A 12,070-nucleotide genomic window follows, 5' to 3' on the forward strand; every position below is an offset into this window, starting at 1 on the left:
GTGGTTACCCCTTACCCATCCCATACGCACCTCAGCTCTTGCTCCCAGGCTGCCCTTATCCTGCACCCTGTGGTTCAAGATGCTTTTGTATCCTTAAAAAGTGCCCAGGCTTTTACTGTAAGGTGGAAAAAAGGCGACAGTATTTTCCTTACTATCAAAAGCAACGCTGTGATTCCAAACCTCTCCGGGAGATTCCTCTTGCTGATAGGACTATATTTTTCCAGGGTGGAATCTTCGAAATCCCTTATAGAATCTTCGGTGATTTACAAGATTTTGGGCCTTTCCACTGTGTCGTGGTGAAAAGCGATAAGATATTCAGAGAGAAGGGACAAGCTTCGGGTAAGCCAGCGAGGCCACAGATATGCACATAAATAATCCCAACTACCTACATCGCAGCTGGGGGGAAGTCACCGTGGAAATAAGGAAGAAATCACTGATCCGCGGTGTCACCCAGACTCGGAGATCAAGTTTGTTTTGCCCTAAAATAACTGAGAAGAAAGGAGGGGACATAAACTGGACAAGGCGGTGGCTGAGGGAAGGCTTGGAGGGAGGCAAGTTAGGGAGCTGATCAGCCCCTCCAGGTGCGGGCAGGGGCTCCAGATCAGCCACCCTCGAGCGCGGGGAGTCTCGGTCTCTGTGCGCTTGGCGCCCTCTGGTGGGAGATTTTCCGTCAACGGCTTTTTACAGTAAAGGGTTTACCCAACGCAGCAGTTCATCAAGGCTTAAATATTGCAAAGGAAGAATCTTTAAAGGGCGTGAAATCGAAAGGGAGTGAGCAGAGGGACCCGGGCACGTCCCTTGTGCTGGGGTTCCCCATGCATGTGGAGCGGCGCTCGTGCGTGTTATTAACCTTCAGACATGATCAATCAAGAGAAATTTTTTCCTATCACCGCGGGAGGGAGCGCATAGAGAATGGGAAAGGGGGCCCCTTTTTCGTTGGTGGCACCAGGTAGCTGTTCTCAGATGAGGTACTTTGGGGACGCCTCGAGCTGCCAGAGGAAACTGGAGTGAAGAGATAGAGACCCCTCCTCTCTGCCTCCTTCGCCTTTACAGCATTCCTGGCTCACTGGGGACCCGGCGAGGACGCTACCCCAAGCGATTTCGCTGGAGGAAGCGTTGTGTGGTCGCAGATCTGGGGGACTCACGGGGAAAGGGAATGAGGTAAAGCCATTGCTCTAGTCTCCTCCAAGATAGGGGAGGCGGAGGAAAAAAAGAACCGCTCAGCCAGGCAGAATACTTAGTAGGAATTATCTTTTCCCTCTTCTCACCGACACCCTATTAAAAAAAAAAAATAGAGCGTGCTGAGTACGCTTTGGATTACTCATAGGACCTTTTTTTTTTTTCCGGGCGCAAACCCGTGATCTGGATTTATAATCGCCCTATAAAGCTCCAGAGGCGGCCAGGCACCTGCAAAGGAGCTCCGCCGCTCCGCCGAAGAGCTGCCCCCGCGAGCTGCGGCCTCGTGATTCCCCCGCCAAGCGGTGCCCGCCTCCCCACCCCGCCCCCCTCCCCCGGAGCCAAGCGCAGCCTCTCCGGATCTCGCTCTGCTCCTCCAGGCGCTCGCGTGCCGGACGGGGGTGGCGAGAGCGAGGAAGCAGCTGGAGGTGACGCCGGGCGGCTACGCCAGTGGCAGGGCGAAGCGGAGCTGAGCGGATCGCAGGACGCTGCGCAGACGAACGGCGGGAGCGTCCAGCTCGCATCGCCAAACCGAGGTGGGTACGCGCGCGACCGCTTGACTTCCCAGCTCCCAGCCTCGGCTGTTCCGCTGGGTCCTCTCCGCCTGCGCACGGCTTTTCGTCTACCTACACCGGGCACCCGCCACCCACCTCCTGGAGCTGAGCTTCCCTTCCGCCCCAGTCCGGCCCTCTGTTGGTGCGCCGCGCAGGGACCCCTGTCCTCCTCACGCTTCGTACCCTTGCCCAGAAGACGCCTGGAGACCGGGGTTCGTGCTGAAATAGGACAGGAGCATTTTTCCCCTCGCCGCTTCCAGGCTGTGAGCGCCTTTCTTTCCAAAGGACAGCTGGGTAGATGCAGCCGAAGGTGCAACTAAGAGCGATAACCTGTTACTTCCCCAGGAGCACCGTTCTGCCCTCTTCCGCGTTTATGCGAGAGTGAGCGCTAGGCCAGGCTTGGGGCCCGCAAGCAGGTGTGGAGGCAAGGGCCGGTGGGCCCCGCTCTGACAGTCAGATCTGCCAAGATGAGCCCGCACTCTGTCCCGCGGCCTCCGGACGCCATCGCGCCAGAGCCAAGCGCCTAGCAGCGGCGCTGCGCACTGATCTTTGTCCGCCACCTCTTGCGCTTGGGCGCAAGTTCGTTTCCCCGGTGCCATTCTCCTTTCTTACCTCCCCCACTCTCTCCGGTTCTCTAGGGCGAATTCGCTGGGTTAGGTAGAGGCGAAACGCAGAAACTGGGACAGAGCCTCGCCTTAGGCTTCGAGATGTCTCAAACCCGGGTGGGACTAGAAGCTGCTGAGCAAGGCTCTGACCCGCTCTTTCTGGCTGTCTGGGAGTGCAAGGTGACTCTGGTTTTACCTGGGCAAGTCCGAGGGAGAAGCATAAAGATATCAACCTTCTTTTTCTCTCACCTTGTCTCATCCAAGTCCCTGGTCCCAGAGCAGTTAGCCTCCTTCTTTCCAGGGAATTAGCCAGACACAACAACGGGAACCAGACATCGAACCAGACGTGCCCTCCCCGTGCGCGCTCCCCCCACCCCTGCCTGCCCGCACGCCGGCGGCCGAGAGCCCAATGGAGCTTAACGCGGCTCGGCGGGGAAATCACGCACTGAGCGCTCCCTTGTGCCCCTGGCCCAGTCCCCCACATCTCCGCGTCCGGCACTGGCCTTGGGCCCCCCTCGTCACAGAACTGCACTCCAGGTCCCCCCACCCCCACCCCCGCTATGCCCAGACTGGAGAGCCGCCCAGGGCTATGTTGCCTGCCCCGGAGTCCCGGAGCCAGGGCGCACGTCCCCCGCCCCCCCGCGCGCCCGACCGCGCGCCACGACCCAGCCAGCTCGCTGCCCTTCCTCCCTCTTCTCGCTTCGGCGCCGGCGAGACTTCCAGCGGAGCGTCTGCGCCCCCGCCGCTCAGTCGCCCCCGGTGCCAGGACCCCGGAAGTCCTCCCCACAACAGCTCTCGCTTCTCTTTGCAGCCTATTCCTGCCCCCGACCCGCCGAAGACCCCGGAGAGCAGAGGCCCCGGGACGACCAGGCTGATGGCGTCTCCGACCCCTTCTTCGTCTGCAACCTCCTCGAACGCGGGAGCGGATCCCAATACCACTAACCTGCGCCCCACAAGTAGGTCCTGCCCCAGTTTCCTATCAAATGGACTGCAGGGAAGATGAGGGCGCTGGGACGTCGGGAGGCTGCGCTGGGAAAGGGAAAGAGGAAAACGGAGATGATGGAGGCTGAGAAACAAATGGGGCCCTGACCCAGGTTCTTGCCAGAGGTCATTTGGCTGTCAGGGACCCCAGGTTACTCCTAGGGCACCGAAGAGCAAGGACCGCGCAGGGTCCGGGTGGAGGCGCTGGCTAGGGGCTTCGCGGCAGGGGAGGGGCGCACGGAGAGAGCGCTGTTGTTGTGTTGCGTGTGGTTTCTTTGCTTGGTGGGACAACAGGGGTCAGGGCAAGGGGCCGTGAGGAACCCAGAGTCCCAGCGAGAATTGAGTTTCTTGGCCCTGGCTTTCGTTGAGCTAAGATCTGACCTCCGCCTCCTCCTTTCCCTCTGCGCTGTGCTCAAAGTCTATAATCAGCGGAAATTTCGACGTTAATTGCAGCTTTTAGAAAACTCGGGGTCTCTAATTGCTCCAAATTTGCGTCGATCTATAGACGAGGGAGGGAAAAGCCTGGGGCGGGAAAGGTGTATAAAAAAACTGTTTGAGTCTGAGCCTCGACATTTCGTACAGTTAATTACATCTCACAGACAAAAAAAAAAAAAGGGCGGGTAGGGGATCGGGCAGCAGCCTGAGTAGTGGGGGGGGGGGGGGGGAACGACTAGAGAAGGCAGAAAGGTTTGCCTAGCGGGAGGAGTAAACGCCCGCTTCTTTCTCCCAGGGCCAGAGACCTGTCAGCAGGTGACAAGTCCTGGAGAAAGGGCGAGAAATCAGATAAAGGGGATCGGAAATTTGTACCTCTCCATCCTTAGCTCTACTCCCTCCTTGACCATTTGCAGAATCTGTTTTTAATTTGGATCGAGTTTTTACTTCTCGGTTTAAAGGCATGAGGAGGAGGGAATTTTTTTCCATGTTAGGCCCAATTGTTCCCTCGCCCCGCCCCACCCCAAATATCCATCAGTTCCAAACAGTAGCCGCCCCCAAATTTCTATTTAGAAGAGACACGGGGAGGACAGGTGTGGTTAGGAGTGTTTACTGCTGCGCTTTTATGGCACTTTCTATGAGCTTGACACAATAACTGACCTCATCAGCGGAAGTGGGGAGGGGTTACTGGCAAAGCCCCCTCTCCAGCCCTTTGCCCCTAGCTCCTGGGCAGAAGGCCTCGTCTCAAGTCCTCGGCTCGCACGCATTCCAGTTCCCTTAGCGACTCCCTTTTCCCGCCACCCAGGCGGGCTACAATTACCACACAACAAAGAGGGGCGCGGGAGAGCGGCCAGGCCTGGTGGCACGTGAGCCGGGCCGGGAGCGGAGCTGGCCCGAGCAGGGCAGGGCGGAGGAGCTCGAGGCCTGCGCGCCTTTTGTCTGTTGCTTTGGCCTCTGGATAGCTTTCTTTTCTGATCCTTAACCCCCCCACCACCATTTTTTCTGTCCCGTGGGTCTGGGGGGCATTTGCATTCATCTACCTCCCCCACCCCAAGCCCTGCGTGGCTATATGTGGTTATTTCCCCCGTGGACCATCGATCGCCCGAATGCGTGAATGCCCAGCCCCAGGTGCGACTCCCAGCAGAGGGGATGGCCCCAGTCCACACGTGGCCTGGCATGCCCAGAAGCCACCAAGGTGGACGCCAGAGAACCGAAGACCGGCTGAGGAAGAACGAACCGCGGGTGGAATAGAAGTACCCGCCCTCGGCAGCCCCGCGGTGGGGTCAGCACCCCAGGCTGCGCGCACTCCCCACGCCTGGCAAACACACCCTCGCCCACCCAGCTGGCTCTATTTCCCTGCCCCGTCGAGGTCTTCCGGAAGCTTTCCTTGCTCCGCCTGCACAAATTTACTCTCTTACCGTAGCAACCCTCAGCGGGGCATGGAGCCTCCCTTACCCTCCAAAACACTAGAAACCCGACTCCTGCAAAATCAAGGGGGCTTCTCTCCTCCCTCCCTCCCTCCCTCCATCTCCCTTTTCTTTTCTTTCAATGTAGCTTCCAATTTTGCAAGGTTTTAAAGGGTCAGAGCTTCAAGCTCCCGCTGAGTGACCTTGGAAAACTCGCTCAACCTCTCTGAAGTAGTATTGTACTGTGTCAAATGTGCCTAACATCAACAAACATCCTCCAGTCTGTTTCCTTGGGTTGTTTTGAGGCTTAGATGAGATGGTGTTTAAAGTGAAAGCACTCTATTGGCTAGAAATGGCTCTTAACGCGCCAGGTATTATTTTTGTTAGGGTTTTGCTTTCCAGCTGATTTCTCGTCCATCAGTGCAAGTCCGTCTATGACATATCAGGCCGTGTCTTCTCCCGCGGGGGGCTCTGTTGTGCCTCGGTTTAAAGGACGTCTCTGCTTATCTCAGCCGACACCCGCGCGGCTGGAGGCTCCGCTGGGGTGGGTGGGGGATGGGATATTGGAGGCCCCTTGCTTTGCTCTGAGGGGTCTGAGGGGGTTTCACGGTGGGCCGGACACACCAGACTGCACGGGGACTTCGGCACCCGGGGCTGCCTTTCGCCCTCGGTCCTGGAAGTTGTCCGCTGAGGCAGGTAAATCCAGAGGCATGGAGCACGGCCTGGCGAAGAAGGAAGCCCCGGCAGCCCCTCGGTCCGCGGCTCAGACTCGGAGAAAAGGTGCCGGATTCCATTCGCTTGCTCCAGACCCGAAATATCTAAGAGAAGGGTTAATGAGGGTCAGGTTGGGAAGAGGGGCCCTGGATGAGGACAGGAGGCGCACTATTGTCTTCCCGACTCCCCCCAAGTCGGACTGAAGAGCAGCCATGCAAGTCCCATCATCTAGTCAAATACTATTTTTCACCCAATTAATTCTTGAACTCTTCCGCGACCCCATTTCATGCCAGTTTATTTTAAGCTGCCACTAGGCTGGAGACCCGCCAAGAAATTATGAGACGTCTCGGTCCCAGATGCCTCTGTGTTCCCTTTCCACGCTGGCGAGGTCGCCCTTCGAACCTGCAGGCCAAGGCCGCGGGACCCGGTCTGCGGGCGCTGAGGAGCTTGAGTGGCAGGGTCTGGCCTTCTGCGCGTGGGTGCGCCTTAGCCCCACCTGGCCTGCGTCTCAGGGCGGCCGGCGGGGGCCTTTCAGAGACTCCGGGAGCTGGGACCAGGAAGGAGAGGGCACGAGGGTGCCTGTAGGCCCACGGACCCGGCTCCTGTTTCCTTTCAGAGAAGAACTTCAAATGAGTTGCACTGAGGACCTCCCCTTCCCGGGCGAAAATCCTTGCTCAGCCCAGCTTCGTGCGGTCCTGGCCTCCCTAACAGCTCCTTCTCTCGCTCTGTCCCCCTAGCCTATGACACCTGGTGCGGTGTGGCCCATGGATGCACCAGAAAACTGGGGCTGAAGATCTGCGGTAAGTGAAACGGCCAGCTGGGGCCCCGGGGCGCGGCACGTAGACCTTGAGGGTTTGGAAGAAGGGATGAACGCAGAGGGGGGCCCTGGCCCTTGGGTCTGGTTTTCTAGTATTTAGTGCCGACGCCCAGGGGAGACGCTCTTTTCGAGGGCCTGGCGCTCCTGCGCCCTCCTCCACCGCTCAAGGGCCTTTTCCTTCAGTGTCAAACGGGAACCTAGCGCCCCCATGCGGCAGCCCCCGCCCGGGCCCCTCAGACCTGCGCGCTCTGCCCAAGTCTCGAAGGTCGCGCAGAGAAGGTGAACGGACCAAGAGAGGAGACCGAAGGCACGGTATCTGCCTAAGGCTGTGGCCGACAAGTACCCGTGCCTTTCAGCGTCGCCCACCCTCACTCTCCACCTTCTTCCGGGTCTGGGAGCACTGGAAGTGGCCTCGCCACCTGCGGGTTTTACCCGAGATGCCATAATGGATTCAGATTTCGCTCTTCGGAGCCTCTGAGGCCAAGGGAATGGGTTGGCTGCAGACCTTGATGGCCTGCCTAGGGGAGGTGCCGGCCACGCAGGCCAGAGGGTTTACGGGTTCCCTTAAAGGCCAGGAAGCAAATGAAAGGGATCGGGCGAGGGGCGCAGGGGAGGCGGGGTAGTGGGTTTTCTGGCAGGATCTGCTGAAGAGGAAAATGAATTGCTCTCTGCTCCCTGGAGACGTGAGGGTCTGAATGAAAACGCCCAAGGGACGTAATTTTTTTTAAGTGAAAAAAGGAGATTTGTTTGAAGCGATACAGCTGAGCGGCCCCAACTGAACAATGAGGACTGGCTCTCCTTGCTACATTTCACCGTCTAAAATTCTCTGGCCTTATCGGTCTAGAAAATACGTGTGTCCCCGGACAGGCAGTAGAGAGGCGGGGAAGATTAACGAGGGGCTTATTAAAGAGCCATCGGTCAGCTGCTGCGCCCGGGAGATAGCGGAGTCGGCCGGCCCGATGCGCCCCAGGCTCCTCGGGCAGCAGAGAGGGTCACTCCGCGGCTTTGGGGAGCCACCGCCCCTCCTCGCTCGGCCGCGCCACGCCCTCCTTGCCTTTCTGGGGCCCTGCCCCCTAGATCCCGGGGCCGAGCATTTAGGGCGAGACCCAAAAGCCCCGCCCCGCCTCGCCCCGGGGCTGCCTGGGGCTTGGCCGGCTCCCCAACACGCGAGGCGGGTGGGCGAGGCAGGCAGCGTCCCGGTGCCCAGGCAGCCCGCGGCCCGAGCTTTGTTCTATTAATAGCCCCCTCCCGGCCCATCCCACCCCCCTCCGCCGCCTTTCCCGGCTTAATGGCCCGTTTCCCGCCAGGTCCCTTCGGCGGCCGCGGCTCTCGCCTTCTGCAGCCGTCGTTGTCATGCAGCCGGGCAAGCGGAACCGAGCGAGCCGGGGCGTTCGCGGAGGCCGAGGAAGGGGTAGGGGCCGGCTCGGGTGAAGGCCGCCTTCCCCGCGGTCCTAGGCAGCCCTCGTCTTCCCCATCCCGCCTCCCGCTGCTGCCCTCTGCTGCTCGGCTGCGAGCCCTCTGGGTCCTCGGGGAGGAAAGGGCTCCTCCGCCCTCCTGGGGACATATCCGAGGTCCTGAAAGGGGTGAGGGGCAGAATAGAGTTAAGCTTAGCCGGGTCTGGAAATAAGGGGCCTTAAGTTAGGAATATCCTCTCCGTTGCTGCCAGCCAATGCCACAAGGAGCGTTCTTGGGCATTTGGGGGCCACGGTCCTCAGAGTTTCTTCCGTTTCTCTCTCCCTTCAACCCCACCCCACCCCCACGTTAGTTTTGGGAAAGTTGCAACCTGAGGGATAGGAAGGAGGAGAGGATAGGGTAATCTGTTGAGGGGAAATTGACTTCTGCTAAAGTGCCCTGCGTTTGGGGGCATGCATTAGAAGGCTTCTCGTCCAATTTGACTGTGCAAGAAAACAAAACACCAGCAGGATTTATTTTTCACCCTTTGGGCCATCTCCTTGCGGCTTTCCATTTTAATCTAGGGGAAACCCAGGGCCCTGGCTCCACTGCCCCCTCCCACCTCCACACACACCACAGTCCCTTCATCCCAGACGTGCATGTACTTGGAGAGTGCCCTCTAAGCCTGACGCCATCGAGGTTGAACTGCCACCTTAGGGCAGCAGAGGGACCTCTTCCCATGTCCAAATTCCTGGTCACACCCATGCCATCCTCAGTGCCTTGTCAAGATTCAGCCCCCCACCCAGTCTCTCACCCTCCTTCCCCTTTAAGTCAGGGAATGAAGCTACAAGAAGGCCCTCAGTGCCACTAGTGGTACCCTTAGCTCTGAGGCAGAATTCTCCCGAGAGAGCAATCAGAAGAAATGCAGGGATTTTGCCAAGAGCCAGAGAGTGGCTGCCGGCATGGTGACATGACCTAAATAGAATAAGTCTCAGGGATCCCTAAGTTCTGGTCTGGGCTCTGCTAACTCCCCAGTGTGTCCTTTGGTCTCCATCACTTATCTATAGAGTCCCCAACTTGCTGCCTGTTACAGCCCTGAGCCGCTTTACCTAATCCTTGAAGGGTGTTGAATCTTGTATTAGTTTCCAGCTTTTGAAACTAGGGAGCTCAGTATTTCAGGTTTCTCTTGGGGACAGAAAGTAGAGGGAGATCTGGCAGTGTGCTAGCCCATAAAAGTCAGAAAAAGCCCCTTCTAAGCAGAACCAATTTCATGTCACAGTTTGGTGGGCAGAAAATGTGCAGGGATTCCACCCCTGTGACCCACTGGCCACGCATTCTGATGCCGTGCACAGCTCAGGGCCGCACTTGGAAACAAGTAGCCGGAGCCAGGTGCTTCTGGTTCCACACTGCTTACCAGGCCCCCCAGGTCTTTGAGTTGGGGAGCAGCGGTGAGGCTGCAGTAGCAAGATCCTCACCCAAGTGGTGGAGCCCTGACAGACACTTCTCTCCTTTGCTACAACTTGACCAAGCTCTTAGCTCTCCTTGACTTTCTTCTTTGCCTTCAGAATGGAGAGCTCTGTGACCGACCAGGTACCTATAGGCTGAAACTAGGCCCTTAAAGCTGGGGGCAGAGCAAGAGTAAGTACAGCCTGCCCAGTCTTGGGGTTCCCTGCTCCAAGGACGCCATTGCTAGCTAGGGATTTTGTCAAAGCACTGACCTCAGTGTCACCTTCCACCTTGTTGTCGTCCTTGGAGAAGCAATTCCTTCTATGGCCTCTCAGACCAAAAGAGGCCTGGGTTGTTTACCCTTTTTTAGGAGCCCGATATTTCAGGAAACTGACACCTTCCTAAACAAAAAGAAAGTCTACACAAAAAATTTATATTAGGACAAATTATAATGCACTGTAAGAGAAAATTCTGACTCCTAGTGGACTACAGGAAATGTGGTCCTGGAATGGGATGTGGGTTTAAAATGTGACATCATTGCCATCTTTCAACCCCATCGGAACATCTCCAGGCAAGCCTGTATGAAAACCTCCTTTGGAGGCAAAAGCCAAAGCCTGGTGGTTTCTAAAGGGGCTTCAAGGTGGAAAGACTTAAGGCTTTTCCCAAGAAGGGTCAGAAGCTCAACCAGGTCTGAGACTACAGAGTGGGGTTCAGCTGAGCAGGACCCCACCTCCACTGGATTTGGTCTCCAGCCTGGAAAATTCCACAGTCACTGTTCTGAAACAGCAGGAGCCAGGTGACCCTGCCTTCCTCTGGCAAATGAGTGCTGGCTCCTGGTTCTGGGTGCTGGGGAGTTGAAGGAAGAAGAAAGAAGGGAGGAAAGGATGCACTGTGATCTTCATAGTCAAGTACGAAGCTCTATTACAGTGTATGTCCCTCTTTCAATGTTCTTTGGGGCTTTAGTGATAAGTTTAAAAGGTGCTGGAAACAGCAAGAGCCTGGTGCTTCTGCCTTCCTATTCTTCCCTCCAAAAATAGACCCCGGCTCCAGCGTGGGAGGATTCTAATCACCACAGCCTTCTTCCCGCATCCCTCTTCCATTCATCACCATTGAATTCCCAGATTAACTTGCTTTTCTCTGCACCTCATGGGACTTTCTTCCAAGCCTGTCATGTGATGTCTGTGATTCCCCAAGGATCTTGGTATCTACAAAGACAGCTTCAGGGTCACCAAGAAGCTTAGCGCTTTCTTCCTCTTCTCTGTGTGTTTCATATGGGCCAAGACTAAGACCGTGTTGGATGAGGAGACTCTGGGGAAAAGAGTGGGTTTGTGGGCTGAGGATCCTAGAGGGGATGGGTGGAGGGGAGAGGCCTGTGATCCAAGTTGGCACATTCTCAAGCCCTTGAGGCTCAGCCCTGCTTCTCTTTTGCTGCTGGTGTTGCTTGTACCACTCACTGGGGGTAGGAGAGATTACTGTTCCCCCTAGGGCAGTGGCGCTGAACCTAATCCGAAGCAGGCATGCAAAGCCCTCTCTGTTGGCCTTGCAGTCAAGTCGCCCCAGCAGCCAGGCATCAGATATTCAGGTTTAATTGCAGTATTGACTCTTTGTGATAAATAAGTGGATTGTAGGTTGCAGTTTGGGCATGCATTCTCTAAAAGTTTCTCCATCACTGTGGGGAAGAGATGACGTGGTGCTAACTCCACCCTAGACTCACAATTTGTGTAGTTTCTACCCACTTCCACCAGCACCATACTGGGGCAAGCACTTTGCCCCTGAGCTACATCCCCAGCCTTACGTTTTCTCTTTATTGTAACACTGGTTGCCATTAGGCAGACTATAAGCTCTTGGAGGGTAGCAGGTCTGTCTCATTTATCTTTATCTGTCCCCATCCTAAATGCATATAGCAAAAAACTTTTCCATAACAGATGATCAATAAGTAGGTATATAATTCAAGGTCAGGGCCTATAAGAGCTTAAGCTTTCTCGTCTTTCTCCCTACTGCCTTTCTTAATGGAAAGAGGGTAGTATAGGAAAAGCTACATTGCAAGAGTGGGTCAGAATAATTATACACTGCCATACAAGCCTGTGAGGGTTGCCTGGTGCCGGTGGAAAGCATCTTCCCTAAACCTCAGGGCCTCCTCCCTCTCCCCTCTGCTGTCTCCTTCCTTCCTCCTTCTGCTGGTCCTCACCTTCCTCCTTCCTCTGTCCCTCCCTTCCTCCCCCTGCTAGTCCTTTCCCTCCTTCCCGCACTGGCCTCCCCCTCCTCCTTCTGGTTACATAGCCAACAAACTCAGTGCCAGCAGCATCCTCTCTGATTGGGTCCCTTCCTTCAAAACCCCATCCTCAGGCTGGTAATTGAAGTGGAAGCTGTCCAGCTGACTTAACTTTGAGCTCACTGTCACGTTCGGAGAGGGGGGCCTCACTCGCTGTTTTTCTGTCTCGCGTCACTGGGTCTGTGCCAGTGACGGCACTTGGCGTTGTCCCCTCTCCGCCTGAAGGCAAGCAGTGCCAGAGCCACTCTTTATAAAACCGGTACTTGATCAGCCTC

General features: G+C 56.6%; 1 protein-coding gene across 4 annotated transcripts in view; it reads left to right on the forward strand.

The window, feature by feature from the left end:
• The first annotated feature begins 195 nt into the window (after positions 1-195).
• The window catches only part of Gad1 (glutamate decarboxylase 1), a 38,493-nt gene continuing 26,618 nt past the window's right edge, over positions 196-12,070 (forward strand). The window contains exons 1-4 of one of the 4 annotated variants that reach the window (XM_087200144.1): positions 196-339; positions 1,557-1,712; positions 3,147-3,291; positions 6,606-6,668. In XM_087200144.1, coding sequence (XP_087056270.1) covers positions 3,210-3,291; positions 6,606-6,668 — 145 coding nt within the window. In that variant the 5' untranslated portion in view covers positions 196-339; positions 1,557-1,712; positions 3,147-3,209. Of the gene's footprint in view, positions 340-1,054; positions 1,162-1,399; positions 1,943-3,146; positions 3,292-6,605; positions 6,669-12,070 lie in introns of those variants that run through there. The other 3 variants (XM_087200142.1, XM_004857648.4, XM_087200136.1) reach the window with 3 other exon arrangements.

The sequence above is a fragment of the Heterocephalus glaber genome, unplaced genomic scaffold (genome assembly GCF_053883595.1).
Source record: "Heterocephalus glaber isolate CG9 unplaced genomic scaffold, H.glaber_assembly_v1.0 deba00000347, whole genome shotgun sequence".
NCBI lineage: Eukaryota > Metazoa > Chordata > Mammalia > Rodentia > Bathyergidae > Heterocephalus > Heterocephalus glaber.